The sequence below is a fragment of the Danio rerio genome, chromosome 7, assembly GCF_049306965.1.
Source record: "Danio rerio strain Tuebingen ecotype United States chromosome 7, GRCz12tu, whole genome shotgun sequence".
NCBI classification, from domain to species: Eukaryota; Metazoa; Chordata; class Actinopteri; order Cypriniformes; family Danionidae; genus Danio; species Danio rerio.
The window spans coordinates 4,717,952-4,737,454 of NC_133182.1; the positions used below are offsets into that span (position 1 = coordinate 4,717,952).

Sequence of the window (19,503 nt, forward strand, 5' to 3'; positions counted from 1 at the left end):
AATGTTTGTGTATTTGTACATTTCAATACTTACCTTTTGAATGGTATAACCCACAAATGGGCGGGAGTTTGGGCTATATAAGCCAGAGCCCAACTTTCTTACAACACTTGTTAACCAAGTCGATGCAAGAGTGCTACTGTGGTGCCTCAAGCAAGTATATTGTGGATACCTGATATTATCGTTATTATTATTATTAGTATTGTAGATATAATTGGAGTATATTTTTGCAGATTTTATTTTCCTGTTTGTTGTTTCTTTGGTACTTTTTATTACTATTTTTTTGTTAGCACTTGTAAATATCTTCACTGTGGATGGACTTTTTGGCACTGTAAATAAATATCACCTTGCACGACAGTGCTTTGTGAGTAAGCCATCATGTTTTTTTTTTACGAACTCACATTTCTTCCCCCTTGAAGACGAGTTGGTGGGCTCGTTTTCATCACACACTGCATGATCTCTGGGGGCCTCGGGATGAGTATCCCCAGGAGGAAATAGAGAATAAAGAGAATAATTAACATAGCTGCTGTTCACAGTGTATATAAATGAGATGCAGAAACCTGTTTGGAGCACATTCATGCATCATTCTGCTATGTGATGCACTTGGTGTATGCTTTACTAAACAGATAGGTCTTTAATTTAGTTTTGAACTGAAAGAGTGTGTCTGAGCCTTGGACATTATCAGGAAGGCTATTCCAGAGTTTAGGAGCCATAAAGGAGAAGGCTTGACCTCCTTTACTAGACTTTGTCATCCTAGGTACTACCAGAAGCCCTGAGTTTTGAGATCCTAAAGAGCGAGTTGGATTGTAGAAAGACAGAAGGTTGGTTAGATAAACGAGCTAGATTATTTAATTCTGTTTTGTCTTAGTTTAAGAGAAGAATATTGTCGGTCATCCAGTCCTTAACATCTTTAATATATGTTAACAGCTTAGGTCAGACTTCTCATCAGGTTTAGTCTAAATATATAATGGAGTATCATCTGCATAGCAGTGAAAGCTGATCCCATGTCTTCTAACAATGTCTCCCAGTGGCAGCAAATAAATTGTAAACAGCAAAGGACCTAAAACTGATCCTTGAGGCACCCCATACTTTACTGGGCTGACTTGTAGAAGGCTGTAACCATCTTAAACCATTGTAGAGCTTGTCCCTGGACACCTGTAAACTTTAAGCGATTAATGCGGCTATTGTGGTCAATGGTGTCAAATGCCGCACTAAGATCGAGTAAAACTAATAGCGAGACGCACCCTTGATCAGCAGCTAAGAGTAAATCATTGGTTATTTTCACTAATGCAGTTTTCGTATTGTGATGAGGCCTAAAACCTGACTGAAACACTTCAAAAACATTGTTCGTCTGCAGAAAGGAGCGTCATCGGTGCAGAAAAGTTTACATCTTCTATTTTCTGTCTAAAGCCTTCTATTTTTAAAGCCTTCATGATTTTTTTTTTTGTCAATTTAGCAATGTTGTTAAATAAAAATCTAGGATTGTTCTGATTATTTTCTTTCAGTTTGCGGAGGTGCTCCGCCCTGGCAGATCTTAGAACTCTTTTATAGCTGGACGTACTGTCTTTGTACGCAATTCTAAAGACCTTTAAATTAGTTTTTTTTTTCATTTACGTTCCAGGGCGCGGGTTGCTGTTTTGAGAGCTCGCACGAATATGACTATTATACCATGGTGTAGTTTTATTCTCTCTAGCTTTTTTTTTATTTGATGGGTGCCACAGTATTTTGTGTGCTAGTAAAGATGGTACCATACTGCTGGTTACTATAACAAGGTCGTTTGCGCGTGCATTTCGAAATAGAGAAAGATCAGGTAAGTTATATGTGAATTCATCTTTGGTTGACGGAACGATAGTTCAACAAGGGCGAAAAAAATGGTGCAGATCTGCTAATTTCAGGTAAACACAGCTTAAATAGTAAGAGGTAGTGGTCTGTAATATCATCACTTTGTGGTATAATGTCTACATCAATTACCTAAACTCTATAAGACAGAATTAGATCTAATGTATGTAAATGGTTTGTAGTAATCGGTTTCCTCAAATGGTTTGAGTTTTCTTTATTTATTGGCTTTTACTGTGCTCAAATTGCTTTGTTTACTCAAATGGAATAAATTCACAGTACTCATTAGGATTAGTTTTTGAACTTAAATGGTTTGTTGCAATCGGTTTCCTCAAATGGTTTGAGTCCCCTAACTTTTGGGGTTTTACAGTGTATGTGCCTTTTAAAACATTTAATGATATGAACCCTTTTCACAAGACTGTTATGACATGTTTAATGGTCATCATCATCTTAAATCCTTAAAAGTTTTTTATATATTTTTTAAAGTATGTACATTTAAATGTATTTACATATGTATTATATCATCTTTTAATCAAATTACAAAAAAACGAATTACTGCTTGTGTGAGGCATTTGAAACGCAGCATCTATGGAGGCAGCACAGTAAACAGTAAACATTGTTCTGTCTCCTATCTGCCGTTATTATTCTTTTTCTGTAAGTCTTGATAACACTATTGCGGAGTATTTATTATTTGAGCAAATAGGATTGTAAAAGTATATATTTGTGTACTCTCCGATTCACTGCACTATAAGGGTGCTTTCACACCTGCCTTATTCAGTTCGATTGAATCGCACTAGAGTTCGTTTCCCCTTTTGGTACGGTTGGTTTGGGCAGGTGTGAATGCAGCAATAGTACTTGAGTGCGCACCAAAGGCGGACCAAATAAGCGTACCGAGACCTGCTTGAAGAGGTGGTCTCGGCACGCTTTCAAACGAACCCTGGAGCAGTTCGTTTGTTGTGAGAATATGATTCGTACTAAAACAGGTCCAACCGCAAAAAGTACTGCGCGTTTTGGACTAATCAAGCTTCTGTACGCCGATGCGCTGTGCATTATGGGATATGGAGGAAAAATATTTGTTGACAGCGCTTTACCAACAGAGAGAGAGAGGGGAAAACATTACCTGATGGATCGCTGGTAATATTTCAGCAAGATGACCATGTCGCAGTTTAGCTAAATTAATTCACATCTCCTGAAGTGACGAGCGATGCATTAAACACTGTTTTCCAGCCGCGGCCGCGCTTCATTTTCATAATGTATAGTTTGTCTAAAGCAGGGATACAATCAGTCAGCGCAGCCGTCCCTCCAGAGTAAAAGGTTTTGTTTACCTGCGGGAGTTCACTGGCATTTTCCCGGACGTGAATTCTGAGCAATCAATAAGCAGTTTAGGAAATATGTTCAACAACATCTGGCCAATGATAGATGTGGATTTTGTCACATGACTGCATTTTGGTTAGTTTCAAATGGTTCGGACCAAAGCCAGCAGTGTGGTGTGAAAACGACCCAAAGACGGCAGAAGATGCAACAATGAATCATTTATTACCCTTGGTCCGGACCAAATGAAGCAAACTACAGATGTGAAAGCACCCTAAGTTTACCCATGATGGCTGCAGAGAAAGCCACAAATATAAAAAGAGTCCGTTCAGGTTGTCACAAACCCTTTTTTATTTTTTACTGTAAATTTGAATCCACAAAGGAATGCAACATGAAGAGGACACATGAATCCAGATTCTTCTAAACTAGTAAATTTACTACAACAAAATAATCAAGCAAGTCACATGTGACAGCTAAGCAATAATGAATAAAGAATCAAAACTCACATTCTCCAACAAATATCCAACACTAGCTTAAGATTAACAAACCCAACAAATGACAAAGCATAATAAAGTAAGACTTAAATAAAGAAAAACCCAGATCATTCAAATAATATAGATAAAGCGAGATGGCTGGGAGTGAAGTCTCCTCTCTCCGCTTACGGTCGTTCCATAATTATAGCCACTTTGCAATAGCCCAACTCGGCTCAGATGTGCAGAGGCAGACCTACCAGACTCCAGGACACAAACAGTGAGTGATATCATGACACACACACACACACACACACACACACACACACACACACACACAAGAAGGCAACAGTCATAACAAGGTTTACTAACACTAACTGACAGATGCCAGTATACAAATAAGAGGAAAGAAATGGATAAATAAACAAATATAGAGGTCTGAAATATGAAACAGCAGCTTTTAGGGTCATAAACAAATGATTTGATGTGTTAAATGAAGGATGAGAGCAGATATAGAACAATCACATAGTTGAGGTGGATTTTTCCAGTGAAGCCACTTTAGAAAAGCTTCACTGTAGGAAATATAGACTCGACTCTCGACCACATTCAAATAATCTCATTTAAAAAAAGATGAATTTAACAATCTAGAAGAGAAAATATGTAAATACACCAGAATGAGGAAGAAAATGAATATGTCTTTTGTTTAGAGAAATAAACAAATAATGTGGCGTGCTGAATGACGGATGAGAGCAAATATAGAATAATCACACAGTCTGAAACTGCAGACAGAAACATCAGACTGAGGACAGAAACACACCAGCTCTTAGGTAAGAACACACTTATTTTCATATTACACTTTAGATACTCTTCATTATTATCACCTTTGTTTCTCCTTTAAGTCTTCTGATTCTGCTCCATTCTGATTGTGTTTCTTCCTCAGAAATGGCTCAATCTCTATATTTCCCTCTTCTCCTCATTGGTGAGTGTGTTTGTAGTTTTATTTATGGTTTATAGTTTCATTAGGTTTGACTCTGTTCTGAAAAGTATTAAAGCAAAGTGTCTCTTTCACAGCTCTCTGCTCCATATCTGAATGTGTTCAGCGTCAGTATCACTTTATAAATGAGGAGAAGACCTGGTCTGATGCTCAGAGATACTGCAGAGAGAAATACACAGATCTGGCCACTGTTGACAACATAAACGACATGATCCAGCTGAACAAGATTGTGAATTATGGAGCTGTCTGGATTGGTCTTCAGGGTACAAATGACAGTAAATGGCATTGGTCTTCAGGTGATCCAGTGCTCTTTCTGAACTGGGGATCTGGAAGGCCAGACGGCAGTGGTAATTGTACTGTTATGAAAAATGGTTTGTTGAGACATGTGATAATCCCTCATCCTTCGTTTGCTACAACAGTAAGTACAAAGCAAGTTATTCTATAATTTGTTATAAAATAACAAATATTCATTTAACATTAAAATGGAACTTTAAATGTGACAATAAACGTTTTAAAAATTATATTCCAAAACAAAAAAGCTATATTCTCAAGTCAAATCTACTGTAATATTAACATTCTGTAATATTGTCTCAGATATTTCTGACAACCCTACTATTAACTGAAAGGCAAGCAGAATTTTTTTTAAATAATTTTACAGGACATTGATTAAATACTTTGATTAAATTGTAATCATAGTATTATTCTTATTCAAAATTAACTCATAACAACTCAACTCTTCCTAGCACACGTATTTCTTAAATGTGCAGCATGTAAGTTTGACAAGTTTGGTATTGCACTCAAAATAAACAAATCAAAATAATTAAAATAAACGCAAGCGCAGGTTGCCAGATCGAGGACAGGAGCGAGTGATTTAAACCATGTTCTAAATAAAAGCAACGGCACATCATTTAAAAGGAACATTTTCCATATTAACAGAAGTTTTGTTCTAACCAACACCTCAAATGTGCATATTAGAAATGCCCTCTATTTCACGAAGGTGAACAAAAAACTATGACAATCACCTCAGGTACACCTCATGTGGTTTATGCAGTGTTAAATGCTAATAATGTGAGTTTGAATGCTACTTTACATGACATTTATTGCCATATATCTGAAAGCATCAGCAGATAGTTTACCTCAGATCTGGAAAATAAAATAAACCGGTTGAAATTGAACTTTAGAACTAAACACATAACCGTGATTTAGTATCTACATTTAATAATGTTAAAGAGGTTTAATATGTATTAAACATATTATAAACATCACCATTTTATAAGTGAGTGCATATTCTGTGCTTCTGAATGGCTGTATTTAAATTTCTGTCGTGTTTCGTCTGGTGCAAACAGCCAAATTGAGAGCTGGTGTAGTTAAACACTTGACCTTGACCTTGAACAAAAACAAAACAGATATTACACAAATAAAAATATCACACAGCACACATTACTGTACATATTACTTAAGTGTAACAGTGCTACTAGAGATTCATTGTGATAAATGACATGAAATTAAGGTAGCATAATTGATGCTTTGGTGCCCCCTAGTGGTTAAAAAATGCAGACGTTTTGCTTTATGTTGTCCTTGCGCAGATACCGTAGTTCAGCAGATGATGGCTGATGCTGCTACTGGTATTCGTGCTCTGAACACAGTAGGGAAAACATGGTGATTAAAGTGTTTAACATAATTATTTTTGCATATATATATCAGAGTGGTTGAGTTGTCAACAAATGTATAATGCTTCTGATAGATTTAAACAGCGAATATGTATTAAGAAATGCATTATTTTCAAGCTGTGGGATTCTCATGGTAAACATTGCATGTTGCTATCATGGCGTTGTGTCACTGAATGACGCAAGACCACACTTAAAGTGACGGTGTTGTTTATTTCACGTCATATATTTATTTCAGTTTTGTTTGCAGTATATTGCCCTGTGTTACATGTGATATGCGGTTTGAGTTGTTTCTCAGGTGTGTGAAATTTAAATCTCTATAAGTTAATTTCAATGATTCATTCATTCATTCATTTTCTTTTTGGCCCAATACCTTTATTAATCCAGTTGCCACAGCGGAATAAAGCGCCAACTTACCCAGCACCCACTCCCATTTTTCCCTGGAGTCTCCAGTATTTCACACCCCTCTCCCACCCATCTCCTGTATTCTATCTTCAAGACCTCCAGCCCAAGGCTGCGCTTTGAAATTTTGTCCATAAAAATTAGATTTTTTTAAAATATTTATTTATATTTAGTGTTTTCATGCCTAAATAAAATGAAAGCACAGAACAGACTCGCATTTAAAAGCAAAGGGCATGGCTTGGTTTGGGTTGTGGATAGGGAGGATCAGCTCTTTAATGTTTATTTCCGCCCATCATAGAAAGATTAAAAATATGGAAGAAACATGGGAACATATTTTTACGGGTTGATAGCGGGATATAACTATAATCCGGGAGAATTCTGAGAACAACGGGAGGGTTGACGGGAATGATCTGGCAATTAGTCTGGTATAAATATTTGATGTTGTAGATTCTGTATTTATTTTTTTGTTTGTTTTATTTGTTTTTTTGCTTCTGTGTTTCACAAAATTATATTTTAATGTTGCTGTAAATCCTAAATTTACTCTGTTGTCCATGTGAAAACACTGTTATAACTGTCTTAATTGTTTTAACTAATATTATTGTAACTTGTACTTGTCTTATAATGAACTTTGATCTGGAAATAAAGTGGTTAATGACGATGACTGCCACAACCAACCTCATTCTGAAAATGTTCCTCTACATCAATTTGTAGAGACCATCAAATACATCCCAGGAGCTACATTTTATGCAGTTTCCGTTTTTGCAAATCCACCAGAGGGCGCTGTGTACACTTTTTGAAATCTCACATTTCTCTCGCGAGTGCCATTCGCACATGCTGTTCTCGGGTAAATCCACCAGAGGCTGCTGTTGACTGACTGTTTGACTCACTGAATGACTGACCGCTTGACTGACCCACCCTCCTCCTTCTCTAAACCCAGCCTTTATTATTTTTAAAAGCACAGATTGACCTGCACACACACTTCCCTAAACCCAACATAGATTTAAAAAGCAATCCAGAAAAAGAAAAGCCCACGTTTTCAGATTTTACTACATTCTCACCCTGTTATTTACTTGTTTATTTTATTTTTTGGATACTGTTTTTGTCTTATTCCTTTATTTTGGAACTGTTCTTCACCAGACTCGAACCCCGTGGTGGTCAACTCCTCCTTGCGTTTCAAGAAAGTACATGGCGAGCCGACCATAGGGAAGTAAGCAGTCAGCTGGTAAGCGCGAAAAAGAACAGCGTCATACCACCCCGTATTGTTTGCTTTGAAAATAAAATGCAGCCATACGCAGCTCTGGCTACATAATTTGTGATCTACAGAAACGTAGATAGGGCTACGTTTTCAGACTGAGCCAATGTTGGCCACAACTAACAAGAAAATCTTATTGATGGTGTTACAGTTCTGTACATTCCTGTGTTGCGTGATTATTATTTATTATTTTTTACTCGCTAGACTCTCTCCCTCTCCTACGGTACCTCTCTCCCACTTCCACTTATACAGTGGCTCCGATTGGCTACCGCTGCCCAGCTGTTTGCCGTTCCCCCCCTGACGTCACCCAAGATCTTCAATCCAGCCGCTGACACCGTGGCATAAAAGTGGTGACAGGATGCTACTCGGGAGGAACTCCCTGAATTTCTGTGTTGTGCTGTGTGTCTGTGAATTTGATATTCGTTCACTGTGTGTTACAATTTGGGACCTGTTCGTTTTTATTTGTCTGTTCTCCAATTGTCTAACGTCAGTGTCTTGCGCATCTGAGGTTGGAGAGTGGGACAGGTAAGAATGTCGCGCGACATTCATTGTACACACGTAGTTGGAATATCTCTGTTGTTAGACACACTAGGTAAGGGGCGTTCTCCACTCACTGTACTTTTGTTTGCTCATCAGATATTAGAGTAGGTTAGGTAGAACGTAATAGACGCAAAGATTTCTTTTCAATAACTTCTGTATTTTTATTTTTGATAGTTAGGGTAGAGTTTGGGCCAATAGATTGTTTTGTTTTATTTATTTCTATTGTTAGGACGCCGCCCGCGTCTCATTTCTCCAACTCTCCAATCTATCTGGTCAAATAAATGTCTCATTTGTTAACTTTGAAATTCAATGTGTCTTTGTAAATATTTAATGATCTTTCTATATACATGTTTTTGGCATTTATTATTATCACTATCTTTGTAAATAAACTCACTTTTCTGCATTTAGCTGGTGTTGGTATTTTGTCCCTCACTTGTTGATATTGTGTGTTTGCTTATGTGTTTCACCCAAAAATGAATGTTACTCCCCTTCCCCTTGACTTACCATCTTTAAAATCGTAACAGATGAAAATTCAACTCTATTCAATTGTCAACTCTATTCTATTCTTCTTTTGGCAATGAATGTTCCACGGTCACATGTATGAACTCAGGTGTTTTCTTCTGTTGCTGTGCCTTTAAATTAAAAATACAAATAAGGTGGCATATTTGCAAATCCTGATTATTAATTTGCTTATGTACACGCCACATTATGACATTCAGGAAGGACAGTTGCACCCCTGATGTAAAGCAGAAGGATGAACAGTCAATGTTATTGTTGTAACTTTATGTAAATCACTTTGACTTTGAAAGATGGAACAGCATGTTTACGTATATATTTACATGTTTATACTGAAGTCAGTCACCCATTGCTCATTTAAATGTATTATGAACAGTAAAAAATCAGGCAGAAAATTCAACAAAATAATAATCAGTCCAACCAGCAAACAGGCAAAAGGTTCATCTATAAGGCAGTAATTCAATAAAGCAGATGAGGAAGTCATACAAGAGTTAAACAGAATAATGCAGGAGAATTGTTGGGTAAGAAAGTGAAACTGGCAATACTTTTCAGAGTGTTTGGTAGTGATGTCCACTTTTAAAAGACTACTTCCTAAAGCTTTGAAACCCTTACAAATATTTTGCTTTACATTAAAAGGTATCAAATGGCCAAGGTGACTTGATTTCAGTAAACAAGACTTCCACCCATAAACCATACTCGAATCTACTATAAAGAGGTTGTCTTGGGTACGGTTTGTGTGAACTCTGGTATAGTTCATTTCTGATATTTATGCAGTCGTACTTCAGCCATATCACCATTTAACCAGTTACTCACTGATGCTAAGCAGGGCTGAGCCTGGTTAGTATCTGGATGGGAGACCACATGGGAACACTAGATTGCCGTTGGAAGTGGTATTAGTGGGGCCAGCAGGGGGCGCTCAACCTGTGGTCTGCGTGAGTTCTAATGACCTTGTAAAGTGAAGGGAACTGTACTGTCAGTGGGCACCATCTTTCAGATGATATGTTAAACTTTCTCCTAAAGAGTAGGGGTGTAACCCCGATGTCCTGGCCAAATTCCCTCCATTAGCTCCTACAGATCATGGCCCTTACTCACCCCCATCCACCGATTTGGCTCTATCACTGCCTCTCCACTCTACCTATAGCTGGTGTGTCGTGAGCGTACTGGCGCTGTTTTCCTGTGGCTGCTTTCGCATCATCTACTGGTGGTGGTGTGCCCCCCTCATAATTGTGAGGCGCTTTGGGTGTATGGCCATACACAATAAATGCAGTATTAGCGTATATAGCGAAATAAAGCAAACGTTACAACATGAGACTCACCCAACTTTAAAATGACTGTGAGGCGGAGGATGTGGGAAAGGGCCGTCATCGCAGCTTGCGCTTATGGTTTATACCCACATAGCAAAATTTCTCTCGCTCAGCTCTGGCCCACACAATGAGGTTTTGCTTGGCCCACATGCCGCAGTGAATTACGGTACATGACTGGACCAAATCTGGCTTCCAGACAAGGGCCAAACACGGACCATATCTGGGCCAAGTCTCAGCCAAGTTAATAACTCATAACTGGGCCTGAACTGGGCCAGTAAGGTTGGTGTGTCACGATTGCAATGAAATTGATAAACCATGGAGTGATGCGCTATAGGCACACTATGGGCACGCTTTTTCTCAAAGTGACCTGATTGGTAGAATTTTTTTCTTTACTCAAAAATGATTTTAGTGTATTTTAAATGTGGGTCAAGACTGGCCAAACTCACATGGCCCACTTATCACATTTTTAAATCTGGGCCAAATACTGCGTTTTTCATCTGGCCCAAATCTTGTGTGCCGCCTTAAAGAAGGTGCCACCTCTGCCAAACCCGGGCCATGTTTGGCCCACATGGTGTATGCCAGTGCCGGATGAATGCCTGCTGTGCCAACTTTATGCCAAATCTGGGCCAGAATTCTTTGCTACTAGGGTATGCTTGATGTCCTCCACTGTTCAGAGGAATTTGTGGGTACGAGAGAGATCTCAGGTCTGGTGGGAGCAAATTGTGGCGACTGACCAATTTCCTCCATGATTCCTGTTATTGTTGATTACCGCGTTGGTATCTCCACACACGCTCTTCCTTCTACGTCATTAAACCGCGGAGAAGCACCACATTGTCGCAAGTTTAATGATGTTCAGAACGAAATGCCTCAATAAATCCGATCTGCGAAGGAGATGTGCGACATGTGAAGGAGGCCTGAAACCGATCTCTTAATATCTAAATACATGCGTTTTTTTTTTGTGTGTTTACACGAACATAGAACAGACGCGATCTGTGTTAAATATGAGGAAAAAATCAGAATTGGGTCACATTTAACTGGCAATGTAAACGGGGCCTAAGAAACTAGAACGTGCAAAAAGGTAAATTTGCGCTTATGTCTATTCGCCCGTTTGCATTGACTTAACATGTAAATCACTCGCGCTTGACGCACGTTCCTCGTCTATTGTGAACGCAGCATCCAAGCGGCCACTTCTATTTCCCCTCTCCTGCAACACTAGTGTGCAACTTAATCAAAACATATACTAAAATTGTTTTACATTTGGTTTTGTTGTTCGGGCCTAAATAAATGATTGTTGCCATTTCTAATCGTTTAAGTTTATTTGATTGACTATATATAGATCAGTGCATATTATTAACGTATTTATTGGGTAAAATAGCTACTTTTTTTCCCGTCATTCAATGTGTTTTGCTCATTATCAATGCACTGTCACTTTAACTGAGCGTGAGCAGCACGGCAAAAATAGACCCAGTTTACATGAAACTATCGCAGCACTGCTGCTTCAGCAACGCTTACACTTCGCTCTGTGGCATGAAAGCTCTAATCGGTTAACATGGACTCAGAAAAACATGCACTGCTCATGCTCTGCTTATGCTTGTGTTGTGAAACAGGTTTCAGAGCCCATGCGACACACAAATTGAATGTTTGACAAATGGATAAATTTGATGATGTGAAGTTTAATTTTAAACTAATTTCGAGAGGAGCATGTGCTCATGATTGACCCAGCTGGTCCACATTAGCTTATAATGATCCTATAATTAAAGGATCCCAAATCACTATATATATCCTCATTTCCTTTTCTACAACTATCTTCATCTGGAAGAAACCCCCCTCCTCCCCTTCTTCCTCCTTTATCCAGAATGGGCGGCACGGTGGCCCAGTGACTACACTGTTGCCTCACAGCAACATACCAATGGTGTTGGGTCCTCGCTGAGCCATCTGGTATTTCTGTGTGGAGTTTGCATGTTCTCCCCGTGTCCGTGTGGGTTTCCCCCGGGTTCCCCGGTTTCCTTCCACAATCCAAATGTGCTCTATATTATAGATAAAACAAGCCTAAACCTTTTTTATAATGTCTTATTCTCAGGAAGTTCGCCTTGGCCTCAGCAGCGGGGGAGTTTGAGATAGACCTGAGCTCAATCTCCACTCGCCCTGCAAAAGGGGGGGAGCCCTAGTCTCGAGAATCCCTTGAGCTCAGGGCTCTCTCCCGGGACAGCATGCCAAACAAGCTATTTATAAATCATGAGCTAAGTGTGAACTCTTGAAGTAGGTACAAACATGACTATCATTTGATAAAGATGCTGTTTAGGAACCTGATGGTTTAGTCTTGTCCAGCAGCACATGAGTGCTATAAACCAGCGGAAATACGAATCTTTAGAGTTTCATAGATGCTTAAAACATTGGTATGCTAAATTATGTCACTGAAGGTGTCACTGCAGGTCTTCATATGCATGTAAATGAGCAAACATGTGAAATACTCAATGATATCCACAAACAAATAGCCAAAAAAGATCATGGAAAGGAAATGAAAAGAAAACGCCATGTTGAGGTGGATTTTTCTTGTGAAGCTGCTGTAGAAAGTCTTCACCGTGAGACTCTAGAACCAAATTCAAATGAGCACATTTCCAGAGAAGTACAGGAACAATGAACTACAAAGAGATCAAATTTGCAAATTATCCTTAACGAGGAAGCAAAATGAAAATGTCATTTGTTTAGTGTAATAAACATAATGTGACGTGCTGAATGATGGATGAACGCGGATATAGAATAATCACAGTCTGAAGCTGCAGAGAGAAACATCAGACTGAGGACAGAAACACACCAGATCTGAGGTAAGAACCAAACACATCTACAGTCTTTACACAAATATTCTAAGACTTCTAAGATATTTATATCGTCGTAAAGATTATAGATCTGATGGTATATATGATATAATGTTTTGTTTTTTTATGTGAAAACATTAAAATATTAAAGTTTTCAACGTGTTTCTTCCTCAGAAATGGCTCAGACTCTATATTTCCCTCTTCTCCTCATTGGTGAGTGTGTTTGTAGTTTTATTTATGGTTGATAGTTTCATTAGGTTTGACTCTGTTCTGAACATCATTAAAGCAAAGTGTCTCTTTCACAGCTCTCTGCTCCATATCTGAATGTGTTCAGCATCATTATTACTATATAAATGAGGGGAAGAACTGGACTGAAGCTCAGAGATACTGCAGAGAGAAATACACAGATCTGGCCACCATTGACAACATGAACGACATGATCCGGCTGAAGAAGAGTGTGAATGATGCACCTGTTGAGAATATGTGGATTGGTCCTCGGAGGACGAATGTATATAAATGGCATTGGTCTTCAGGTGATCCTGTGCTCTTTCTGAACTGGACATCTGGAGAACCAGCCGGCACTAATGAGTGTACTGTTATGAATAATGGACAGTGGGATAATGAGGCATGTAATAACACTCGTGTCTTCATCTGCTATAACAGTGAGTACAAACCCCTTCTGTAACAAACATCCATATAACAAAAGATGCTTCAAATGGACATTTAAATGTTAGAATAGTAAATATTGAATATTAAGTCAGATCTAATTTGCAATATTGGGTCAGATATGTCTGACAAACCTTATATGAACTGAAAGGCAAACAGATAAATATATTTAATATTATTATACTCTTACAGTTTATAAACTTAAAATAATAATAATTAGTATTCATAATCAACTCATAACAACTCTTCATAGCACAGGCTTTTCTTGAACTTTCACAGCTACTTCTTTTCACAGCCAAAGCATACAACAGTATAAGAATAAACTGATAAAATAATTTTTTTATACATTTTCTTAAAGTGGGCAGAGGACTGGTGTTTGTTGATCAGGAGATGAACTGGAGAGCCGCTCAGAGTTACTGCAGACAGAATCACATTGATCTGGTCAGTGTGAGGAACCAAAATGAGAGTCAACAGCTGGAGAACTTCATTAAAGACAAAAACTCACGTGGATCTCCAGTCTGGATCGGTCTGTTCAGAGACACATGGCAGTGGTCAGATCAGAGCAACTCCTCATTCAGATACTGGTATACTGGTGAACCAAATAATGCTGGAAATAATGAGAAATGTACAGTGATTGGCGCATATTCTCAGAGAGGATGGGCAGACGTTGCTTGTGATGATCGCCGGATTCCTTTTGTGTGTCATGACGGTGAGCAGATCCTCCAAACACACTTAATCCATCCTCAGCTCCAGATCTCTTAACTTTTTCCCTGCCACTGTTTTTAAAAAGGTTGCCAGCATTTATGATTTTCACCAAAATTTGATGGCCATCAGGAAGTTTTCTCATAGGAATATATGATCATGTTATTTAACAATAAACCACCAAACTTCTGCTTTAAAAAAAACTATATATTCATGGGCTTGTGTTTTCCCCCAGTTGAATGCCTGTAGATTTAATAAAAAATGCAACATTTTCTGACAAAAAGTGAGTAAAATGCAGACCATTTTCAAGAAGTTTAGAATACACATGCGTAAACATGTTTTTGTGAGCATGCACGTGTGTGTGCCAGGGTTCAACAAGGTGCTTAAAGTGCTTGAATTTGGCCTTTAGAAATTCAAGGCCTGGAATACCTGGAAAACAGGCTTGTTTTAGTAAAAAAAAAGTGCTTGAAGTTAAAAAAAGGACTGTGCAGTTTCACGCTGAAAAATAAAAAATGCTTGAGAACTTTTGTAACAATTTAATGCAAAAATACCCGCACAAACACTACCAGGATTCTGAAGCGGTGATTTGACTAACATGAAAGTGGCCAATCACAGTCGACCTTGTCTAGTTTTATGTGAAACGTAAGGGCAGGATAAAGGCCTTTCTTTGTTGCAGAGACAGTAAAAAAAAGACAACTTAAAAACAAATGTTTTATTGGAATAATGCTTTTCGGATGTTTTCACTATAGAGATGTCTATGTTATTAGCAAGAGTAATTAAACCGTAGACATACTTCCTGCCATTTCGACGATCTCCCCACACGTTTCCCCCTCTTCGCTCTGACAGCGAGGTTTCTCGCTTCTGACCTGTCACTCTTGTAAAGTCTAGATGTCGGCATGGGATTGTAGGTATTGCACTATTACTCATTTCTGCAAATGTCGCGAGTGCTTAGTTTACTTAGCCTAGCATAACTTTTAGCAAAGGTGGAATTTTTTTTTACTTATTTACGACAAAAGAATTTTGCTGGAAATGTTTCAGTTCGAGGTCTTTGTGTGATTTATACATAATAGCTGTGTCCTAATGTGTCTTAGAGCATCACTACATTATACAGGCATTACAGGTCAAAGCAATCTGTTGTTACATTTGTCAAAATATGCAAAAAGGCTCTTAAAGCACTGCTTTGATAAATGTAGTGCTGTCATACTTCAAATACCTCAAGTGAAACAAAGTCATTTGTTTTATTATTTTATTTCTGAGTGTACTTGTGTTTTTTGTAAAACTATTTCAGTTTAAGATCAAGTGTAAAATAAAATCTCCATGTGATGTACGATAGTGATGGGTTGTTCATGAATGATTCGTTCATTTTGAACGAATCTTCAATATGACTCGGGAACTACGAGTCCTATCAGGGAGTGATTCGTTCATCCGCACGTGTGCACATTTGTGCAGGTAGTATCGTTAATTTCAAGTCTTCATCACATTGGCAGAAGCCAATCATATGCGATTAGAGCCGGAAAAAGAATTGTTCCGCTCACCTCTGGAGTCCTCTATCAGGTCTGAGTCACTCGTTTATCACAGGCCAATCATACGCGTTTAGAGCCGGAAAAAGAATTGATCCATTCATCTCTCGAGTCCTCTATCGGGTCTGAGTCATTCGTTCATCACGGGCCAATCATACGCGTTTAGAGCCGGAAAAAGAATTGAACTGTTCATCTCTCAAGTCCTCGGGTTTGAGTCATTCTGTCATGTGATGAACGAACGATCATGGCTCCTATCGGCTTAGACTGTGCATTGATTAAGATTATATGTGACTGTCAGTGTAACGTGAATGAACCCCTGACATTTGAAGACATGAAGAGGTGAGCTGAGCAAAGAGAAAACAATGCCTTCATAGACAAAAGAGCAGGTAAACATTGAATTATTATTTTCTCCTTCTTATATTCTATTTATGATTTATTTGTCGTGCAATCAACCTTTTGGGCTAGTTGTAGATGTGTTTGGAAGCAATTCGTAACATTTTGATAATATTTTGGCAAATTGAACCAAATGAACGAAATACTCAAAAAAAGATTCGTTCATCTTGATGAACGAGACTCAAAGATCCGAGTCAGTAAAATGATCCGAACTTCCCATCACTAATGTACAGCTATTTAAGAAACAAATTTGTCATATTGTGAAGACAAGAAAGAGCAAATAAGGAAAATATTGTAAAATATGTGAATAAAAGGCTAAATTTAAATCTTTTCATCATATACTTTAATTAAACCTTTCAAAGCTTGAAAATATTGTTTAAAAATAGACAAAATGTGTCTCTATGGACTTAGAGAGAATGTGGTAGTTTTGTCAGTGCTACTGAAAAAGATTAATTGTCATGAAAGGAAAAATCGGCCATACTTCCTTTGTTATTTATATATTTGTGGTTTAAGCAATTAAACCATACAAATAAGTTTACACTTTAAAAAGGGCTGTAATGAAAAAATATTTCTTTTTTTTTTTTTCAAAAGTAACTAATTAGTACTCAGAGTAGTTTTTTTTAAAGAGTAGTTTGTACCTGTACCTAATATTAGCATTATTTTATGGTTATTAGTATTGTTATGATTTAGGATTGGTAGAGCTACGCATCGATGAATTTGCTCTTCAGTGTTTGAACTCTCAGTAATGATTAAATCACACTGAACTGAGCTAAACTGAACTGAACTTAAACACTAAAAAACTGAACTACCCTGTTCCAGTTACTATGACCATTTATGTGAAGCTGCTTTGACACAATCCACATTGTAAAAGCGCTATACAAATAAAGCTGAATTGAATTGAATATTATTTACTAAAATTTGTATTATTTTAGCAGTGTAGTGATATTTTTACTTGAGTACAATAAAAACATTTCACAAGCACATTTAATGCAGGTTTATTATATTATTAATTATCAATATATGATTAATTATTTATTATACTATTTATTATTATTATATGGTTTTTACTTGTATAAATTCCTATGCAATGTTTTTATGGGTTGCTGAGAATACATTTTAGATGTTCAATGTGTTGCGTGTCAGTCTTGAAAATAAAAAAGGGTGCTGGAAAAAAGTGCTTAAAAGTCCTTGATTTTCGTTAGGCTGTGGCTGTATGAACCCTGGTGTGTAAAACTCTTCCACATTTCTAACCTCATGCAAATCAACAGGGGTGGATCATTTCACTGTGGTTAGCTCTGATGAAGCTGTAAATAAGCCAAGGGAAGCTTGTATAAGGCTTTATTTTTACACGCCATCTGATTTTCACTTTTTCTGTTTTATTTTTCACTTTCAAGAGACTGAACTCCTGTAACTGATTTAGGAACTGCACTAGGGCTTCCCTTCCCTTAATATAAATAAAACATGGATTACCATGAACAGGGAAGTGTAGTCTCTTAATTAACAAGTTATCTTGTCAATGGCAGGGAAATTATAAAGTTGACTCTACATGTCTGACATGACAGATTCCTCCACAGTGTTTGTTCTGCATGTTGTTGTTGATCAGTCTCTCTCTAGTTTCTGCTTTGTTTTGTGTCCAGATAAACTGATTGTGATCCAGCAGAATCTGTCGTGGTCTGAAGCTCTGAGATACTGCAGACAGAATCATGTGGATCTGGTCTCGGTTCAGTCAGTGGAGATGCAGCGTCGTGTGATGAATGTGGTTAAACTGGCATCTACTAATGCGGTGTGGTTGGGTTTGCGTTATTCCCACATTTTTGGCATCTGGTACTGGGTGAGTGGAGAGACCGTGTGCTATCAGAAATGGGCTCCAAAGTACGGCACATCAGAGGAGGACTGTGAGCCCACAGTGAGATCTGGAGCAGTTCAGTCTGGAGGAAATTGGCACTGGATCAGTCGTCCTGAAACTGACCGACTCAACTTCATCTGCAGAAACTACTGAGAGTGAAGAAGTAAGATGGGGAATGTGTTCTGTTACGATTTATCATTGGATTGGGAAGTAATCATTTTACATAAAATAATCAACTCTGAATGCAGTGATGTACATTGTAATTATTTTTTTATTCATATTTTACATAAAATTGGGTGAAAAACCTTATATTTTATAGTGTATAATGGTTTCAAACATAAGATTTCAATAAATGACGCTTTGTTATGTCATACCTAAAACAAAATGATTTTAAGTTTCAGTGCTGTCATAGTGAGTGAACCATCTGTCAACCTGTGTCTATATAATAACTATATTTTAATCAAGGGTCTTGACCTGAAAAAAAAAGCAATAACACTGTAGTTAGCAAAGTCACCTCACAGCAACAAGGTCTGTGTCCCGGCTGGGCTAGTTTGCATTTATCTGTAGGGTTTGCATGTTTGCATGTAAATGTGATTGTGTGTGGGTGTTTCCTTGTACTGGGTTATGGCTGGAAAGGCATTTGCTGCATAAAACACGCAATTGCTGCAGATTTGTCAGCTGCACAATGCGAATATCCCATTCCACCACATCCATTTGAATACAGTGAACTCATTGTCATGTTTAAGAAACCAGTCTGAGATGATTTACGCTTTATGACATGGTGTGTTATCCTGCTGGAAGTAGCCATCAGAAGATGGGTACACTGTGGTCATAAAGGGATGGACATGGTCAGCAACAATACTCAGGTAGGCTGTGGCGTTGACACAATTCTTAATTGGTACTAATGAGCCCAAAGTGTGCCAAGGAAATCACCACCACCACCAGCCTGAAGCGCTGACACAAGGCAGGATGGACCCATGTTTTCATGTTGTTGACGCCAAATTCTAACCCGACCATCCGAATGTGTCAGCAGAAATGGAGCCTCATCAGAGCAGGCAACGTTTCTCCAATCTTCTATTGTCCAGTTTTGGTGAGCCTGTGTGAATTGTAGCCTCGGTTTCCTGTTCTTAGCTGACAGGAGCGGCACCCGGTGTGCTCTTCTGCTGCTGTAGCCCATCCGCCTCAAGGTTGGACATGTTGTGTGTTCAGGGATGCTCTTCTGCAGACCTCGGTTGTATAGAGTGCTTATTTGAGTTACTTTTGCATTTCTA

At 38.2% G+C, this 19,503-nt stretch overlaps 1 protein-coding gene across 3 annotated transcripts; it reads left to right on the plus strand.

Annotated features, from left to right (window-relative positions):
* The first annotated feature begins 4,416 nt into the window (after positions 1-4,416).
* si:ch211-272h9.3 lies at positions 4,417-18,472 on the plus strand. Of its 3 annotated transcripts, none has more exons than XM_073906040.1 (5): positions 4,417-4,441; positions 4,555-4,593; positions 13,411-13,767; positions 14,130-14,480; positions 18,024-18,472. In XM_073906040.1, exons 2-5 carry the CDS (start codon positions 4,557-4,559, stop codon positions 18,383-18,385), a joined length of 1,107 nt encoding a protein of 368 aa, XP_073762141.1. In that variant the 5' UTR covers positions 4,417-4,441; positions 4,555-4,556; the 3' UTR covers positions 18,386-18,472. The 3 variants fall into 3 exon arrangements, with proteins under 3 accessions (XP_073762141.1, XP_068078239.1, NP_001122059.1); XM_068222138.1 differs by lacking the exon at positions 4,417-4,441 and adding an exon at positions 4,686-4,952 and having other exon boundaries at positions 4,557-4,593; positions 13,675-13,767; positions 18,024-18,385; NM_001128587.1 differs by lacking the exons at positions 4,417-4,441; positions 4,555-4,593 and adding exons at positions 13,074-13,114; positions 13,280-13,318 and having other exon boundaries at positions 18,024-18,403.
* Positions 18,473-19,503: the final 1,031 nt, after the last annotated feature.